The 19479-nt window shown below is 37.6% G+C and overlaps 1 protein-coding gene and 1 long non-coding RNA gene across 7 annotated transcripts in view; one reads left to right on the top strand and one right to left on the bottom strand.

The window, feature by feature from the left end:
- Nucleotides 1–2882, bottom strand: part of LOC107135653 — a 58863-nt gene extending 55981 nt beyond the window's left edge. For all 3 annotated transcript variants that reach the window (XR_007342310.1, XR_007342309.1, XR_001502598.2), the window contains exon 1: nucleotides 2558–2882. This is a non-coding gene — a long non-coding RNA (uncharacterized LOC107135653). The remainder of the gene's footprint in view (nucleotides 1–2557) is intronic.
- Zbed5 (zinc finger BED-type containing 5) lies at nucleotides 1581–16056 on the top strand. Of its 4 annotated transcripts, XR_007342308.1 has the most exons (4): nucleotides 1581–2055; nucleotides 3696–3811; nucleotides 14935–15089; nucleotides 15741–16056. XR_007342308.1 is itself a non-coding variant. In XM_015477630.2 (3 exons), exon 3 carries the CDS (start codon nucleotides 5363–5365, stop codon nucleotides 7364–7366), a length of 2004 nt encoding a protein of 667 aa, XP_015333116.1. In that variant the 5' UTR covers nucleotides 1605–2055; nucleotides 3696–3811; nucleotides 5157–5362; the 3' UTR covers nucleotides 7367–7433. The 4 variants fall into 4 exon arrangements, 2 of the variants coding, with proteins under 2 accessions (XP_015333116.1, XP_048644293.1); XR_001502596.2 differs by lacking the exon at nucleotides 15741–16056 and having other exon boundaries at nucleotides 1587–2055; nucleotides 14935–15454; XM_015477630.2 differs by lacking the exons at nucleotides 14935–15089; nucleotides 15741–16056 and adding an exon at nucleotides 5157–7433 and having other exon boundaries at nucleotides 1605–2055.
- Nucleotides 16057–19479: the final 3423 nt, after the last annotated feature.

Below are 19479 nucleotides of genomic sequence, written 5' to 3'. Positions count from 1 at the left end.
AATAGTCTCTACTACTAATTAGTTTTGGGAACTTAAGTTATTCACCTCTCTATGCTCAATGTCCTTACCTGTAAAAAAGGTCTGATCTTAAGGTTTGAAGAGTAAATAAGTTAATACATTAAAAAGTGTATAAAATGGCTCATATTATGTACTCAATAAATGCTAACTATAATCATCATTGATCTGAGTTCTATTTGTGTATATTTTATATGTCTTATCAACCAACATTTTATAATTTTACAAAGCAATTAAAGAAAAAGTCTTTAGATAATAAAGACCCTTAATTATCAGCCTTTTCAGATTTTAGTGAAGTCCTATACTTTGGTCGAACTTATTCAATTTTACCATTTGGAGTGCCTGGCTCATTTGTTTTATTTTTGATGGTACCAGGTATTGAACCCACCATATCACACATGCTAGACAAGTGTTCTACCACTGAGCTCTATCCCCAGCCCCATTGGCTGAATTTATTTCAAACACTATTTTCCCTACCAGTTTAATGTTTTGGGTTTCCCAATTCATGAAGACTATAAACTAGATGTCTAAGGATTACATGGGGAGCATACACGTAAAGGGCTTTTTTAAATATAAAACACAAAAATATAGCATTCCAATATTGTTCTGAAGCTATATAACTCCTGGAATGGCAAAATCAGATTCTTTCAAAGTAAAACAATGCCCCCTTCTCAAAAATCATCTCCATTAAAATGGAATCAATTTAAAAGGAATTTTAAAATAATAATGATAACAGATGGACAGCCTACTACAGAGCAAGATGAACATGTTGAAAAGGTCTTTAAAACATTTGGAACTAAATGTCAATCCTAGGAAATAATCCACACAGTTCTGAAAATTGTGTTTAGGGTTAGGCCCCTTTCAGCACCTAAAATGTTCGATCACATATCAAAGAAGTACATTAAGAAAAACAGAAGCTGCCCTAGCTTTTGACCCCAAGTTAGGACTATTTTGACGCGTAGGTAGTGTTTAAAATTGGGATCCAATTTTCATTAAGTCATTTTCACGGAGCTTCAAAAGCTTAAAATACTGGGAACGCGACCCACAGTTAACACTACCATACTTTACCAACCCCACCCATATTCGTTTCAAGAGGCCAATTTGGGAAAGGTTCCAAGGCTCCAAGAATCTCCCAGAAAATGGAAGGGCAGCCCGTAGACTTTGGCGATGCTGTTTTTTAAAACGGGAGAGCAGCCCGCAAATGATAATTCCAGGGAGGGTCGGCCGCTAGTGGGAGGTGCGGACAGTGGACAGCGGGACAGTACCCAGAGGCCCGAGCCCACCTGGGCATCCCCGCCATCCTGGCTGTCTCGGCTGTGCCCGGGACCCGACACGCCGACGTCGGTTGTGGGGCCAAGGAGCGAGCAGAGGAGTTTCTTCCCAGATTCCTCCGGGAAACCCAGGTAAAAAGATAGCGGGCGCACGTCCTGGGCCTGGGGCGCGGCCTGGGGGAACAAAGCGGTGGAGAAGACCTGCGCGCCCTCGGGGCCGCAGCAGATCCACACTAATCACCCCGACTCAGGCCGATGAAAATGCAGATTCCCGGCCGCTCCAGTCCGACAGGTCATCAACTCTATCTGGCTGCACCCTGGAATCTGCATTCTAAACTAGAGCTCGAGCCGTCCGCTGGCCAGGGAAGTTTGGGAACAATCGCTTCACGCCCTGCCGCACCGCTATCTCACCATCCCAGCGTTGTCCGGTAGCGACGCAACCCAGCCTGGTCCTTTCCGTTAGTCCCGCCCCGCTGCTCAGCGCGGATTGGTGACGGGGAGAAGTTCTGCCGCTGATTGGGCAGCGGCGGAGTCGCTCCTGGAGACAGTAGGGTCCGCTGCTCTAGAGTGCTAAATTTATCTTCAGACCAGGACCGCGCCAGCAGCGAATCGGATCTCTATGGAGGTGGCATAGGCGGTATCCCTGATCTGAGAGCATCACCCCGTCCCCGCATCCTTCTTTCCTGTTTTGTTTTTTGCCCCCCTCCCCCTCCCTCCTCCCTCCAGTCCGCGACGACTGGCTCTTGACCCCCTTCAGGCCTCGGTGAAGGTGAGAAGCAGAGGCGCCAACCGCGGCTGAACGGCGCGCTCTGAAATGGCCGCTGCCTTGAGCTGTCTAAAATGGCGGTCGCAGGCACAGCTGGGGACCGCGGCGCTGCTGTGCAGCCCAGCCGCGGCCAAGGCCGTTGTCTCCAACGCAGGTGGAGAGGCAGTAGAGAGAAGGCGTTGGATGCTGAAACGAATTCATGTGGTCATTAGCGGAGGCGACCGTCAGGGACGCGAGAGAAGTCCTGAGGCGAGGGTGGGCAGGGACAGGAAGCAACGCCCCCAGACGGGGTGGTCTGCGGGCGGCGCGCACCTGTGATAGGGAGGCGCCGAGGGTGGCTGGCCCGGCCACACGTCGAGATAACCGTGTAGAAAAGCACGTAGGTGCCGACAGAGCTGCCCTCACGCACTCCAGCCTAGCCTTTGTGATTGGCCTGCTCTCCTGCCCCGACGGGGGGTGTTCACAGCTGGAACCGCCTGCGGGTGGATGCGACAGGGTGACTTACCTGTCAGTTTAGTCAGAGGAAGAGAGACGTTTTCCCACCTTTTCAATGAAAACTTTCCTCAAGGGAGTAGAGATTCTTTGTCCTCAGGTGCTTTGGGGAAGCCCCTCTGTAGAGCTAGGGATGAGGCCCTCCTATGAAAACGAGGCTTCGTGCTCTTGGGTGTCTTCTGACGGCGAGGGAGAGGCATCCTAACCCCAGATAACCCCGCCGCTCCACGGAGGTCTCTGGCTAAATCCAAATTGAAACTGAAAGAAGAATCTGCGCTTTTATTTTCAATAAGAAATAGGATTTTTGTGCTGCTGCCAGTTTCCAGCTGTTGACTTCCTGGCAGTTATAGCCCAACTCCTGGTCCTTTTTTTTTTTTTTTGGTGCTTGGGGAATTAAAAGAGTACTCGAGAACACGCTAGGCATGTGGGCTATGTAGTCAAACTTTTGGGACTTTGTTCTTGGTTCTTAGAAGATGTGTTAACTTAGTAGATACTTAACTCCTCCTTATTGATAAAGTGGAGTTAATAGCCCCTGGCTCTCGTTTGAGGATTAGACAAACTGATCTGTATTAGAATTTGAGCACAGCTACTTGCACATAGTAAATAATGATTGCTCAATAAACCTTAATTGCCTTGAGAAATTGCTTGTTGAGGGGACAAAACTAATTGTAGCCAAAGGTATATTTCATATAACACTTCCGTGTATAATTCCATGTTAGATTTGGTGCTTCATTTTAGAGACATTAAGAAGAGGCTTTGCTTGAGTTCAGTTTTCCTAGTTTTTTGTTTGTTTTTGTTTTTTGGTGGTGCTGGAGATTGAACCCAGGGCCTTATGCATGCTAGGATAGCACTCTTTTAATTGAGTTATATCTCCAGCTGGTGGTTTTGTTTTTGATGTATTTTTTTGAAGTCAGTGGGTAGGGAAGCATTTCAAAGCGGTGAAATTGCCAAAGTATTAAAGAAGATGAAAATATTCACAGTTTTACTTTGCTAGATGCTAGGCATCTTCTGTTTCAGTCCAAGAGCAACATTGCAATGAAGAACTGTTAATATTGCCTAGATCTAAAATTTATTATGATGAATGCTCATCTTAGAAGTTTGTAGTTAATTCTGCTTGTTGCAATGTCTAATTTTAATTTTTCTCATTTTAGGCTTTTGGTTACTTCCCTTTCCACCCCATCCCTTAATTTTATTCTTTTGAAGAGTCTACATTTCAAGCTGCCAAGGTGGAGAGCGTGATTGCAGAAGGAAGTACTCCTCATTTCAGGTATCTTACCCACTAGCATTTTGATTCAGGATCTAACATGAGATTATAAGGCTTATTCTGTGATCAAGATTATAAAAGTTTGAATCAAAAGTAGGTGCATTTTTATAGACACAATTTGTATGTTTTAAGTTACAAAGTTAACTTTAAAAAATAGTATTTATTAGAGGTTCTTAAGTTTGTATTACTCTTTTAATTATGCTTTTTATTATATGAGAAGAAACCTTTTAAAATGATAGTTTACGTTTCCTTTAGTTTCTAGTTGGGTTTTCACCTATAGTATAATGGAATCCAGAATAATCAATAAAAATATACATTACTTTGGGGGCTGGAGTTGTAACTCAGTGGTAGAGGGTTTGTCTTGCACATAGGAGGCACTGGGTTCAATCCTCAGCACCACATAAAAATAAATAAAGATATTGTATCCATAAAATATATATATATATATATATATATATATATATACACACACACACACACACATACATACATACACACACATATACACACACACACACATTACTTTGAGTCTTAAGTTGGATAATGTAAACATATATGTAATTTTTTAAGTCCAGAGAAATAATACCTAATTTTTGGTCTATAGTTCATTGTGAACACAACTATACAGGATACAGTAGAACTCTGTCTTGCAATGCTTTCAACAGTGTTTTTTGTTTTGTTTTAAGTTGTAGATAGACACAATGCCTTTATTTATTTTTATGTTGTGCCAAGGATCAAACCCAGTCAGTGCTTCACACGTGCCAGGCAAGTACTCAACCACTGAGCCACAGCCCCAGCCCTGAACAGTGAATGTTTTTAATATAGCTCATGAGAATTCTTGCCAGCCCTAAAGAGAGACTTTGGATGTATGATTATATCAACACTTAGTACATCTAAGGCCATTAGTAAAACTAAAGAGATTCTAAGATAAACCATGAGATGGGATTGGTAAATTATGGCCTGTGCTCTCTGTTCTTGAACATAAAGTTTTATTGGAATACACCCATGCCCATTCTTTTGTGTATGGGTTATGGCTGCAGTCATGCTACAGCTATGGAGTTGAGTAGTACAACAAAGACTATGGCCCACAAAACCAAAAATATTTACTATGCAGCCCTTTCCAAAATGTTCACCAACCTTAGAAATAATCTTATTAACTATTATATCTTTGTTCAACGATCCTCAGGCTTTTTATAGCATGTTAATATTCCAAGTGTTTTGATAAAAAGATTGCTACTAGCAATAATTTTAATAGTTTATTTTAATGTAAATTTATTTAAATATAAGTTTAATACTACTAAACTCATTTCTATAGCTTTTATTTTTATGTGATAATCTACCTTTTAAGAAAGGTGTGCCATACCTGAGAGCACCAGGAAGTCGCATGAGAGATCACCTGATAAACGAACGTGTGATGTTCCATCTGCGCATTGATGCATAGGCAGCATTTACAAATTAACTGATGTGTTACTGTGTATCATCTCTCCTCCTCTTTGTATCCTGTCTTATAATTTCAACACATTTGTGATACTCAATGTTTATTCTAAATTAACCATGTTTTGTACCACAAATTCATTGCCCATGGATCTTTTGCTGAAACAAGGAAATCTTAAACAAGAAGTAGAATCTTTTTGTTACCAAATTGTATCTGAATCAAATGATCAAAAGGTTGGAATATTACAAAGTGAAGATGAACAGTTGCAGCCTTCGGTTTCTAAAAAATCAGAAGGTGAGCTTTCCAGGGTCAAATTTATGTCTAATTCCAACAAAATAACATTTAGTAAAAAACCAAAAAGAAGAAAATATGATGAAAGTTATTTGTCTTTTGGATTTACTTACTTTGGAAATAGAGATGCGCCTCATGCTCAGTGTGTATTATGTAAAAAAATTTTATCAAATAGCTCTTTAGCTCCTAGTAAGCTTCGAAGACATTTGGAAACTAAACATGCTGCATATAAAGACAAAGATATAAGCTTTTTCAAGCAGCATCTTGATTCACCTGAAAATAATAAACCCCCAGCACCTAAAATTGTCAATACAGATAATGAAAGTGCTACAGAGGCATCATACAATGTAAGTTACCATATAGCCCTGAGTGGAGAGGCTCATACTATTGGAGAATTGCTTATCAAACCTTGTGCAAAAGATGTAGTGATGCGAATGTTTGACGAACAATATAGTAAAAAAATAGATGCAGTACAACTATCAAACAGTACTGTTGCTCGAAGAATTAAGGATCTGGCTGCTGATATTGAAGAAGAGCTTGTTTGTAGACTGAAAATATGTGATGGGTTTTCACTACAACTAGATGAATCAGCTGATGTTTCAGGACTTGCTGTGCTGCTTGTGTTTATTCGTTATAGGTTTAATAAGTCTATTGAGGAAGACCTCCTTTTATGTGAATCTTTGCAAAGTAATGCTACTGGTGAAGAAATATTCAACTGCATCAACAGTTTTATGCAAAAACATGAAATTGAATGGGAAAAATGTGTCGATGTTTGTAGTGATGCTTCTAGGGCAGTAGACGGGAAAATTGCTGAGGCTGTCGCTTTGATAAAATATGTGGCTCCTGAAAGCACTAGTAGTCACTGCCTATTATATCGACATGCACTAGCAGTTAAAGTAATGCCTACATCTCTAAAAAATGTGCTAGATCAAGCAGTACAAATCATCAATTATATTAAAGCTCGACCACATCAATCCAGACTACTAAAAATTTTATGTGAAGAAATGGGTGCTCAGCACACAGCACTTCTTCTAAATACAGAGGTAAGGTGGCTTTCACGAGGTAAAGTTCTTGTAAGACTTTTTGAGCTTCGGCGTGAACTACTGGTTTTCATGGATTCTGCTTTTCGACTATCTGATTGTATAACAAATTCATCCTGGCTGCTAAGACTTGCATATCTTGCAGATATTTTTACTAAATTAAATGAGGTTAATCTGTCAATGCAAGGGAAAAATGTGACAGTTTTTACAGTGTTTGATAAAATGTCATCATTGTTAAGAAAATTAGAATTTTGGGCCTCATCTGTAGAAGAAGAAAACTTTGATTGTTTTCCTACGCTCAGTGACTTTTTGACTGAAGTTAATTCTACAGTTGATAAAGATATTTGCAGTGCCATTGTACAGCACCTAAGGGGTTTGCGCTCTGCTCTTATAAAATATTTTCCTGTGACAAATGACAATAATGCTTGGGTTAGAAATCCATTTACAGTAACTGTTAAACCAGCTTCATTAGTAGCACGAGATTATGAGAGCCTAATTGATTTAACATCTGATTCTCAGGTGAAACAAAATTTCAGTGAACTTTCACTAAATGATTTTTGGAGTAGCCTAATTCAAGAATATCCAAGCATTGCAAGGCGTGCAGTTCGTGTACTTCTTCCTTTTGCAACAATGCACCTGTGTGAAACAGGATTTTCATATTATGCTGCAACAAAAACAAAATATAGGAAAAGACTTGATGCTGCACCTCACATGCGGATCCGACTTAGTAACATTACACCTAATATTAAACGGATATGTGATAAAAAGACACAAAAACACTGTTCTCATTAAAATTGGAAGGTTTTGCATGTCCCTTGATTACCAAATGTAACATGAAAATAAAAGATGATTTACTTCATCTGTAGTATTTGAGATTTTAAATAAAGTTATTCAAGATTTTTTATACTACATAGATGTTAAGAAAACTAAAGAATCAAAAAAAAAAAAAAAAACGTACTTGTTGGCTTTTTTTTTTTTTTTTTTTTTTGACATTGTAATCTCAAGGATATTTCTGGTCTTAACTGGGAAATGATGGTCCACAAGATAAAATTCCAGTTTCTCATAATAACATACCTCCTCAGGATCTATCTCATCCCTACCCATTTTTCTAGCCATGCTTTCCTTGCAACTCTCTAGCCCCAGGGAACATCTTGTCACTCTTTAAACAAATCACACTGTTGCATGTTTTCAGGTCTAAAAAAACTATTTCATCTCCATCTTGCTTTCTGATAGACTCCTATTTGCTTTTCAGTATGCAGTGCTATTCTAGTTTTGTTTTTGTTTTCAGTTATTCTGTTAACTAGAATTCGGTGTGGTCATTATGCAGAAGTCACTGAAGAATGTCATAGTTATGTGATTCAAGCTGCACTATTGAGGAAGAGGAAAAGAAGTAGGGAGAATATTTTCAGATATTTTGTTTCCAGTTCCAAATAGATTATTGCAAATTCCATATACTGAATTCTAAATTAATGAGACTTTTCTGTATAGTACTTGAAGATGATTAAACTTTAACTCCTTATCAGTTTATTCTTGTAATACTATAAAAGGCTCCTGCTGTCTGGACTACTTTTCCCCTATCACATGATACAACACAGGCACACCATCTGAATGTTAAATATTTTGTTTTGCTCCTATGGTCAAGAGCCATTATTTATTTAACCTCTCTTATTGAAACCTAGCCTACTCCACTATTTAACCAGCTGACTACACCATTCTGAACTTTCTTGAACCTCAGTTATCTGTAAGATTATAATTGTCTCTTTTGAAGATTATTATGAAGATTGGATGAGACTATCTAAAAAACTCCTACAGTGGGTGATCAGGAGTAAGTGTACAACTTATGTTACTTCTCCACCACATCTAACTATGTTCCAGTTAAATTTGACTCACTTCACCCTTCTAATCTGAGTTTTTATTCTCTAGAGACTCAACAGTTTCCCTGGCCATAGGACCTATCCTGACCAAGGCAGTAAGATTAAACATTTCTAGCCCAGGCTTTTTCCCTGTCACCTTATTAAATACCTTTTTACTTGTCAGGTGCTTTAGTAGGGGCTTTGTATATTATCAGTAATGTTTACAAACCTTGGGATTTAGGTAATTTTGGACTTACCCAAGGTCACACAGTAAATGAAATTTAGTTTAAAATAAGTCTTTCCAAAGATGGAATTTTTTTTCAGTCATTACCTTGCAGACTTTTCTGATACCATCAAAGAGTGACTTGGGTGTATAACCTAAAACTCCCTATTAAAATCTGGATTTTTTTTTTAAATCTGTTTTCTTCTGAATTCATCCAAAATTAGCTATCTAATTTTTGATAGACATGAATGTCATTTTCATGTATAAATTATATGAGTGCCTATTTTCATGTAAGAATATGGATTAAATTGCTATCAAGTAAATTCCCCAGAATGGTACATCATAACTGCTCATACATACAATACTGTTTATGTACTAACTCCAGAATTAAATATGCCCTAGATTGAGAAGTTTGTTCAGTGCCATGTCTGTCTGGCTCAGACCTGAAGTCTGATCACTAGACTCCATGCAACTGCGGAACCTGAGCTCTTGATTAGATAGACAGTATCCTCTATTTAGGATGTCATTCTCTTAAGATGAGCTCTCTTATGTTCCAACCTTTTTCTTCTAACATCCTCCTCTGGGAATCTATAGATTCCTGCACTTAAATCCAATTTCACAATTGGGATCCTGTCGTCTATTACTAGATATTGCTGATGCTACCCAACTTTGATGCCAATTCCACTTGTTTATAATTTACCAGGACTTTCCTATGGGTTGTGAGGCTAGTAAGAACAGGGTTTTAACACCTAAAGGTGGGTCTGGTACCTGCTGTATGATAGGTAAGTCTACTTCCTCACAGCAACTATCTAAATTAACCTAGTATAGTTACCATGATAGAATCCAGAAACAATATTCTTTTCAGGTTATGTTTAACATAACCTGCCCTTCAGAATTGGCTTTCTCTTCTATAAAAAGCAAAGTAAGCAGCACTGCCATCCCACTAACAGTCCTTTGGTTACCCTTCTGCCAGACAGCATCCCCAAGACTGACACTAGAGTTTCTAACTGGAGCTAGCAGGAATTCTCTGAAAACTTTTCACACAAAAAAGAACTACTATTAAAGAAGAAATTGGAGACATTTCACTGAATAATAGAAGAGCTATTTGGGTCTAACTGATATTCTTGAGGTACCCTCAAGTGATAGCTACCCTCCTTGCCTATCAATGAAACAGTAAAGTTCTGATGTGCCCAAGCCCAAAGGACTCTAACCTTATTCCCTGTATTTCAAGTAATTGGCTTTAATGAATATGTTTTTTTTGTTGTTGTTCAACTTTCCTTACCCCACTGCACTTAATAATAACACACTCATAAGCTCTCGGTAGCTAAGGCTTCTTTGGGTCATTTGTAAAACTTCACAAATATCTAATCATGAAAGGTACTTAGTGAATTTTATATCTTAGCTTAAAAAGTAAAGTATTAAGGTGAGATATAATTCATACTTTATTATGAAAATTAACATGACCCCTAGCTTTACTTAAACAGAAAAAGCAGTGATTAACTGGACTTTGTCTATCATGGACTTCAAAGTCAACATTTATTTAATCTCCCCTGTTGCCAAGAATCCATCAGCTATGTAAACCTAAGTACCTCTGGAACTTATCTATGCTTATTTCGTTTTTTAAAGTTGGTATAGTACAATGGAAAGAATTCTAAAGTGGGTGTCAAGAGATTTGTATTCTGCAACTAATGCCTTAGATAAGTTCATTTCCCTCTCTAGGCCTTAGTTTCTTCATTTAGTAAATGAAAGGGATTGAACTAGAATGAACTCTTAAAAGTTTTTATCCATAAGATCAATATTTATACAACTGAAGATTACAGTGATGATACATGCTCAGTTATTTGAAATAGAACTTTCTTATAAAACAAGATTTTTCAGTCTTTTATCATAACACTTTCTATTAGCCAAAAGAGAAAAATTTTTTTTTAAATATTTTAGTTGTATATGGACACAATACCTTTATTTTGTTTATTTAATTTTTTTTTTAATTTATTTTTTTAGTTATCGGCATACACAACATCTTTGTTTGTATGTGGTGCTGAGGATCGAACCCGGGCCACACGCATGGCAGGCGAGCGCGCTACCGCTTGAGCCACATCCCCAGCCCGAGAAAATTTTTAAATTGCATCATCATGCATACTTACTGGATGGAAAGAAAGATGAACTTTTGGAAGGGAGACATACTTTTTAGATTTAGAAAATATTGAAGAGGAAACTAAAACATTTCATTAGGCCCTAAGCTAGCTCAGTCAGTAGAGCATGAGACTCTTGAGGCAGTAGTTTCAAACTGGTTTTTTACCATAATCCACAAAAAGAAACTACATTTTGACCCAAGTGTGTGCATGTACACTAATAATAAACTACTAACCTTACGTTTAATTTCGAATTTTACATACTATGTAACTTTTTTAATGATGGTTAGGACCCAGAAATTAATTTCATGATCCATTCTTGGCTTATAGCCCCTGTTAAACGTTGATGAGTTATATGCCATTGCCCTTACAGAAAATTGTTCCGAACCTGGATCTAAGCCTATTATGGTATTGTATTGCTCTGATCACAGGAGTAGCAGGTGACCTGATACAGGCCAGTAAAAAGCAAGGACAATTTAGGGGGGCTTTCAAAAGGTGTTTCTTCATTCTGAGGAAAAGATAAATATCCTATGTGTGTAAGAGCTGGAATATTGCAGCTCCCTATCTGCCAGCCTATGGATAAAGACAATGCATAAGAGGGCAACCCAAAAAATTAATGAGATACCAGAACAATCGGTCACTGCCTTGCCTTTATTTTTGTTGTTGTTACATAGGCAGTAAATGCCCTTTATTAAGAAAATTTAAGTTGGGTTTCCTACTACCATAGGCAAAATCATCTTAATATAGTGGTCTTGAATTTAGCCAATGAATTACTGAAACCCAGCCATGCCTGTGTCTTATATAACATCACTGTGAGCGAAATGGACTCAAATCAAGACAAAGTTGATGATAGAGTAATGCATTTCTGCATTATTAAATATCCAAAAACAAATCCATACTACACATAAGAAAGATTTAATTAATGATGTTTAAATTCATTTTTCCAATTTTATAATAGAGTATAAAAACGAATATAAGCTTCAAGAGGGCAGGGATGTCGAATTTCTTTGTCACTGTATTTCTTTGCCTCTGTATTCTCCGGGCCTAGAATAATGTCTGATACCTAATAGTTGTTTACTAAAATGTCAAATGTCAGCATTACAGTAATGTGAAAAGGTCTAGGATTGAATCTCAGCTCTCATACTTTCTAATTGTGGAGACTTGTACAAGGTACTGAAGTATCTTCATTGCTTAAGTTTCTTCATCTGTTTTAAGAATATTTTATTCTGTTTTACTCACAGGCCTTCTCTGAGACAAGAGATCCTATTATGTAAAATTATTATGTCATGTGCTATCTCATTACTAAAAATCATTATTTTAATACCAACAGTGTTATAACACAACATTGCCTGGTAGAGATCCTGTTAACTTGGTTAATAATATCCTTTTTTCTTTTTGACCATATATCGGGTGCCAGATATTATTTAATTGTGACAGCAACTCTATGAGGTAGGCTGTCACATTCCTCACAACTAAAACACTCAGGGTCACTCCAGGTGAACTGGGCTGTGCGAAATAATCACACAAGAGACAGAGATATCTTTTTCTTTGGGTCCTGTGACAGCTCCTCTGACCTTAAGGGTCCACAGAAAGAGAGAGCACATGCTGAACCCTTTTATTGAGGAGAAACCATTCAAATGAGGCAAGGGGTCAGGTTTCAGGGGGCTGAGTCTAGCTTCATGATGTCTGCTGTCAGCAGGTTGACTGACATCTAGGAAGGCCACACCCAAAGCCAGAGCAAGAGAAGGGGACACACATAGGGCATTTCCATGAAACATTCTATCCCAAACAGGGCAAAGGGGTGGTATTACAAAGGGATAGGTGAGTATAGCTGAACCCCAGGGTGACATGACTACATCTGAAGACACGCCCTCAACTTCCTGAACTGGGACAATGTCCAGGTCACTACAAAATGTAGTGACCAGTCAAAGCCTCTTGCTTCAGGATGGAAAGCATGAGTCATTCAGAGTGGCTCCCACAGTAGGCTATCAGCCCCATTTTAGAGATAAGAAAACTAAGGCTCTAGTCATGTATTACATAACAAATTACCCTAAAACCTAGTGACTTTAAATCATCAGCAGTTATTATCTCATAGTTTCTATAGGTCAGGAATCAGATGCAGCTTAGTTCAGATTTTGCTTCATAGTCTCACGAGCTGTAACGAAAGTGTTGGCCAGAAGTGCAGTCATTTCAAGGCTCCACTAACAAAGGATGTTCTTCTAAGCTCACTCCTGCCCACAAGATTTAGTTTCTCACAAGCTGTTGGAAATTCCTTGACACATGGACTTCTGTAGGCAGCTCACAACATCTCAGCTGGCTCTATCAAATAAGTCACAGGGCTGGGATATAGCTCAGTTGGTAGAGTGCTTGCCTAGCATGCACAAGGCCCTGGTTCAAACACCAGCACCACACACAAAAAAAGCACAGTATCTAACCCATATTAGGAGGGAGTGTATTGCACCAAGGCATGAATACCAGGGGGCAGAAGTCATTGTGAGCCATTTTAGAAGGCATCTCCTACAGGCTGAGAATGTACAAATTGCTGATCCAGTTTTACAAAGCTAATGAGTAGCAAACCTGGGATTTCATGTCATAATCTGCCAACAAAACCCACAGTGTTTCCATCTATTCTTTTTATTTTATTTTTCATCTGTTCTTCTGGTAAATACATAGGAATGATGTTCTGTCAGCATGAAGTTTGATAGGTCAAGGTAAACCATTTTTATTCTTGGTCTGTATAATAACTTCCACATTTTGGCAATATAGAATTTTCATTTTTAAGAAAGTATACAAAGAAATTACTTCTCAGCAAGATTATGTAAAGGAAACAACTTGGTAGCCACACCAGTATTACTAATGGGCCTTTGGGGAGCATATGTTTTTGTTAATTTATTCACATTTGAATGGGGAAGAACATAAACATTTGTAAATAACAATAAAGATGTATACATGGAACTGTATAAAGTTCAGAGAAGAAATATAGTGAAAGAAGTGTGTTAATGAAGAATTCGTTCAGGAAAAAAAATACATTGAGACTTAAACCATGGATCTGAGTGTATCAGGTTATTATGGCACTGAGTTGTTTTAAGAAAAAAGAAAAGTATCGTCCAAGATTTTTTTTTTTTTGCAGGGGTGGGCAGTGTTGCTTTTATGTATTTATTTTCCCATATTTGTAATTGGTACATTGTAATTATACATAATACTGGGATTCATTGTTATATACCCATATAACAACATAATTTAGCATGGTCCAAGATTATTGGAGCCTAAGCTGATTCCTAGCAAATTTGAAATTTTGAGTATTTTCTGAAATATAGGGGACAGATGAGATCTGATTGGCAAAACAGCAGTCAAACTTCAGGACCAGCAGTGATAGAAACATGGAGTTGGGGTGTGAGAATGGAGGGAGTACATATGTCCTAAAATAAAGGGTAACTGTTGGAGAATGGAATTTGAAACTTCTAGTTCAATTGGTTTCTTTCCCCATTCACTCTCTTCAAAACCAAGGGTACCCCAGAAAGGTATTTGTCCCTTGCTAGCACAGTGACTGGAAGGTTGGGGCAGATAAGCCAGGCAGTAACCCAGAAGGCTATGTCCAGGAAAGGAAACCTAACTTCATACTTACAACACTAGCCAGTGGCATACCCTGTCCAAGATTATATTTTATTCTTCCCTTACAATCACTAGAGCAAACTATGTTGAACAGAAATGATATCATGTACATAGAACAGGAAATACCAACACAAAAACAAAATCAAAGCCAGGCGTGGTGACGCACACTTATAATCCCAGCAGCTTGGGAGGCTGAGAAGGTTCAAAGCTAGCCTCAACAATTTAGTAAGGCCCTAAGGAACTCAGTAAGACCCTATCTCTAAATAAAATACAAAAAAAGGGCTGAGGATGTGGCTTAGTGGTTCAATCCCTGGTAAAAAAAAACAAAAACAAAAAAACACCAAATACCCAAAGAAGACTAATATCATAAAAAGGTAATACCAATCAACAAACAAAAGATTAACACCCAAGAAACCAGTTCTTAGAGTAAACAGAGGAGGATCTTAGAAATTATGATTATATTTATTTAGTGCATACTGGTATGGTGTCAGGCATTGTTCTAAGGACCTTAAATGTAATTTTAATTTAATTCTTATACAGAATATCCCCAGAGGAATGTGAGAGAATATTGCATCATGAAAGGAGAACTAACTTATGAAAACGAACCAGTTAAAGATTGTGAAAATTAAAAAATTAAAAGATGAATGAAACAGCAAATGGACTTTGATGAAGTGCAAATTAGCAAAACTGCAAAAGTAAGCTGAAAAAATTATTCCAAAAAGAACAAGGATTGGGGGAATATGATTTTAGAGACTATAGATCCAGAAACTAATGTCTCTTTCATAGTTCTAAAGAGAGAGACAAGAATTTGGGGGAGGGAATAATTGAATAAGTGATAAAAGAAAAATTCTTGGTATTACTCTAGCATAATTTATATTTAATGCCATTTGCATTTTTTAAAATGATCAAGCATTACATAAGTGTATCTATTTTTAATTACAGTTTGCATTTAAAATTCCATCACTTTGTAATATGTATTTCTAAATTATATTTTATGTTTTTATAACAATTATGCTGGGTTTTTAAACTTTATTTTGAAATAAATTTTCACCTAACAAAAGTTGCAAAAATACCTTTCACCCAGCTTCCCCTGTTATCAACTTACATAAGTACAGTATAATCATCAAAATTAATCAATTAATATAAGCACAATACCATTAACCAAATTATTAATATGCCTTATATAAACAAGGATGCAAAACAAGTCAACGGGAATGATTAATGTACACAGATAAATGCAAAGTAGAAAAAAAGAAAATGAATAACTATTGTATCTTTATTTCTATAACTGGTCTTGGTGCCACTGTTTACTATGTCCTTTCATCTCTTCATATTCTTTTTCTCAGTATCTTCAGCTGGTTAAAGTTTCCGTGTGATGTGGTGATCCTCAAACTTGAGAAATTTTGAGTTCTTGATGTTCTGCTTTAATAGGTTCCTGTGGTCCTTTTAACATTTGCCACTGTGCTTGGCAATACAAGGAGATGATCTGAAGTATCTCCTGGGTTTAAGACTTCTTCATCTTTATGCTCAATATATAGCAGCAATCATATTTCCCTGATATCAAGCCTGTGCAGTAACCTGTTTTTCTTTCTATTGTTCCAATGTTATGAAAAGCTCAAAATAACCAACTAATAGAATAAAACTTCCAGTTAAGTAAAACCATTCTTGGGTTCTCTGGGGAGAGTATTCCTTCCTTGGACACAAAGATCTTTAAATAGGCAAAGCTCAAAGTTGTGGGAAATAGAAAGCAAAACATATTATGAGTGGATCAGTAGGTATGATAGTGGAGGTGTTCATCTCACTTCTGGGTTTCCCAGCTGATAAATTACAGATAAAAGAAAAATAGCATTTTATGTTGGTTATTGGTTCCCTACACATAATGCTGTAGGATAGAAGTTGGAAGACTTCTTTTCTATAAAGGGCCAGGTAGCAAATATTCCAGGCTTAAGGGCCACATAACATATGTTTTTTTGTTTACAACCTTTGAAAAGTGTAAAAACCATTCTTAAAAGCTATACAAAACAGGATGTGGGCCATATTTGCCCTCAGACTCTAATTTGTTATGATAGGGCAACACCTAATTTTGCAAAGTGTTCCCTCCCTGTTGGCATTGGAACTGAGTATTTAAAAGGCCATTTAAGAGTTCTTAAGACCAACTGCTTCTGGATGATGAGATATACTATACAGTAAGACTCTAGTGAGTCTTGTGAGTATGTTATTCTGGGCAACCAGGGATTAGCACTATTGTCTAATAATCCCTTTAAAGAGAAAAATGTTTCCATTCCCCATGTTTGGTTTTACCCTAGCAAATAACTATATATCCCTTTGAGGAGGCTGAGAAAACGATTTACATATCATAATCAAAAGCTCCTTTCTTAAAAGTAATAGAATACTCTGTACTCAGGGGCCTCAGGGTCTGAACTTCCCAAGACTAAAAAATGGTTGAGGGCTTTTACGCTTAATAATATCCACAGTCTGGCCTCTATTTTCCCAGCTTAGAGTTTATTCATTTGTATAAATATGTAAGTCCTAATGAGCTACCTGTTACATAGCTTTCCATCACTGTGACAAAATTACTGAGAAAATCAATTTAGAGGAGGAAGGATTTATTTTGGCTTACAGTTTCATAGGTTTCAGTCCATGGTTAACTGGATTCATTGTTTTTGACCTGTGGTGAGGCAGTACATTATGGTGGAAGGGGTGGTGGAACAAAGCTGCTTACCTCATGGAAAGCCAGGAATAAGAGAAACTGGGTTAAGAGAAGGGGCCAGGGACAAGAGACACCCTTTGAGGACACACCCATGGTGACATACTTTCTCCAATTAGGCCCCACATCCTAATAGACCACTCAATTAGGAACCTATCAATGAACCAACCCATTAATTAGGTCAGAGCCCTCATGATCCAATCACTTTCCATAAGCCCTATTTCTGAACATTGCTGCATTGGGATTTTAAGCCTTCAACACAAGAGCTTTTAGTGGGTATTATAGATCCAAACTATTTTTCTGGTACTAGAAACTGATCAATTAGCCACCACCAAAGATCTGTAGATCAAAACTTTGATCTACCATTCTAACCCTACTTGGTAATCATGTACAACATGATGATGGCAGTTATGTTCTGCTACCTGACCTCTGCCACCTCAAGATCCTCACCATTCTTAAATTAGAAAGCCCATTTCAATGCTAGCACATGAAACCTTTATGCCCAAGGGACAGCCATTACAGTAATGTTTAGGGATTCATGTATCATCCTTACCAATGTGTTTCTTAATGCTATGATATGAAGAGAATGTGCTCTAGGCCATTTGGGTATACAGGAGTAGATGATCTTTAAAAAAAAACCAAAAAACAAAACACTTCAATGTTGCTTTCTTCTGAAAACATTGGAATTTGTTTTCAACATTATACCAAGAAATTCTGGCAACTAACTCAGTTTTAGTCACCAATTGAGTCTAGTTTTTAATTAATCAACTGAACACATCTAGAACACTCCTAGCTACCCAAACTAGTAACTAGTATGACTCCAAAATTTCTAGTAAGTGTTCTCATATCAACCAATTCATCACAATCTAAAATTATGTTCTTTCTGTGATCTTGCACCCTTGGAGTCTCTTCCTATGCATATCCCTAGCATTTGGCTTCTGTAATTTAACAAATCTTGTCATTTGGGGGGGCAAGTAAACCTTCTCTTCCCAGATTTATTATGTAATTCCCTAGAGCATCCTGTGGTCTGACTCAATTTATATATAGGCAGTCATTGAAAAGTAGGGTAGAGGAGGAAATTCGGTGTCCCTGTGCAAGGTGGGGCCTGTATTTATCTACTATTGTGCAGCAAATTACCCAGAAGTTAGCAATGGAAGATTATAAGCATTATCTCAGTTTCTTTAGATCTGGAATCTGGAATTCTATAGCTGGGCAGTTCTGGCATAAGTTCACTCATGAGGTTGATGTTAAGAAATCAGCTGGGGACACAAGTCAGCAGAAGGCTGTAGGATCTATTTCCAAGATTTCTCACTCACATATCTAGCAAATTAGTGCTGATTATTAGCTGAGGGCCTCAGTTCCTTATCATGTGGATTTCTCTGTAGTAAACACTACGTGACATGACATCATCTGACTTTTCCCAGATTGAAGAGAGTACGAGACAAAAACTGCAATATCTCTTACAACCTAGCTTCATGAGTCACACACCATCATTTTTGCAATATCTATAGGTTACACAGGTCTACCCTATTCAATATAGGAGGGGACTATACACAGACATTTATTACTAGGAGTTGGAGATTACTGAGGCCTTCTTGGAGACTAGTTTTATAAGATCACAGTAGAGTTTTCAAGAAAAGTGAAAAGACAATCTTATCAGGGGACAAAGGAGACTACTTCTGTAAGTAAGGGACAAAGGATTTGAGGAACATAGGATGCCATATTTGGAGTCTTCTCTTTTCTAGTCAATGCCCTAACTTCCACATTGGAGATTAAGTAAAACTGTTAATTCTACCTTGGTCATAATTCATCATTCTTCTAAGTCAAATTTTGCTTCAAGTTTTTGGTGTGTTAGACCTGTAGCTATAGAGACAAGGAATTTTTTTAGGAAAATCTGAATAAAACCCTGGTTTTCTGAACATGCCCTGAACTAAGAATTTGAAATCTGGAGTCTACAATTTTCTTTAAGCTTTTTTTTAGCACAATTAATACAGTTAGAAGCAATCAGCAAAACCCTTGTGCCTTCCACAATGACCTATCACTGCAACAAGTTGATCAACCAAAGAATTGCCTTTAATAGATACTTCATTCCAGATAACCAAAGGTAATAATTTTTAGAGCAAAAAGAGAATATGTTTTTATACATAACTGAAATTTTTCTGAATTGATCTAGATCCAGGGACTCAAATTATGTTAGTAAGAATCTCTACTCTTGACTATATCATTCTCTGTTGTGTTTATTTCCAGGAAGACTCCTTCCATGTGATAGCAGAGATGGTCTCTGTCTTACATTTTACTAGCTTGGCAGTTCATAGATGATAATTTTTTTTAATTTTTTTTTAGTTGTAGATGGACACAATACCTTTATTTATTTATTT

The sequence above is a fragment of the Marmota marmota genome, unplaced genomic scaffold (assembly GCF_001458135.2).
Source record: "Marmota marmota marmota unplaced genomic scaffold, marMar, whole genome shotgun sequence".
Classification (NCBI taxonomy): domain Eukaryota; kingdom Metazoa; phylum Chordata; class Mammalia; order Rodentia; family Sciuridae; genus Marmota; species Marmota marmota.
The sequence above is the reverse complement of the archived record's forward strand: the minus strand, read 5'-3'. Positions and strand labels throughout refer to the sequence as shown.

Bases quoted from the DNA above. Each gene is read 5' to 3' on its own strand.
- Zbed5 (XM_015477630.2), top strand. From the start codon at position 5,363: ATGTTTTGTACCACAAATTCATTGCCCATGGATCTTTTGCTGAAACAA.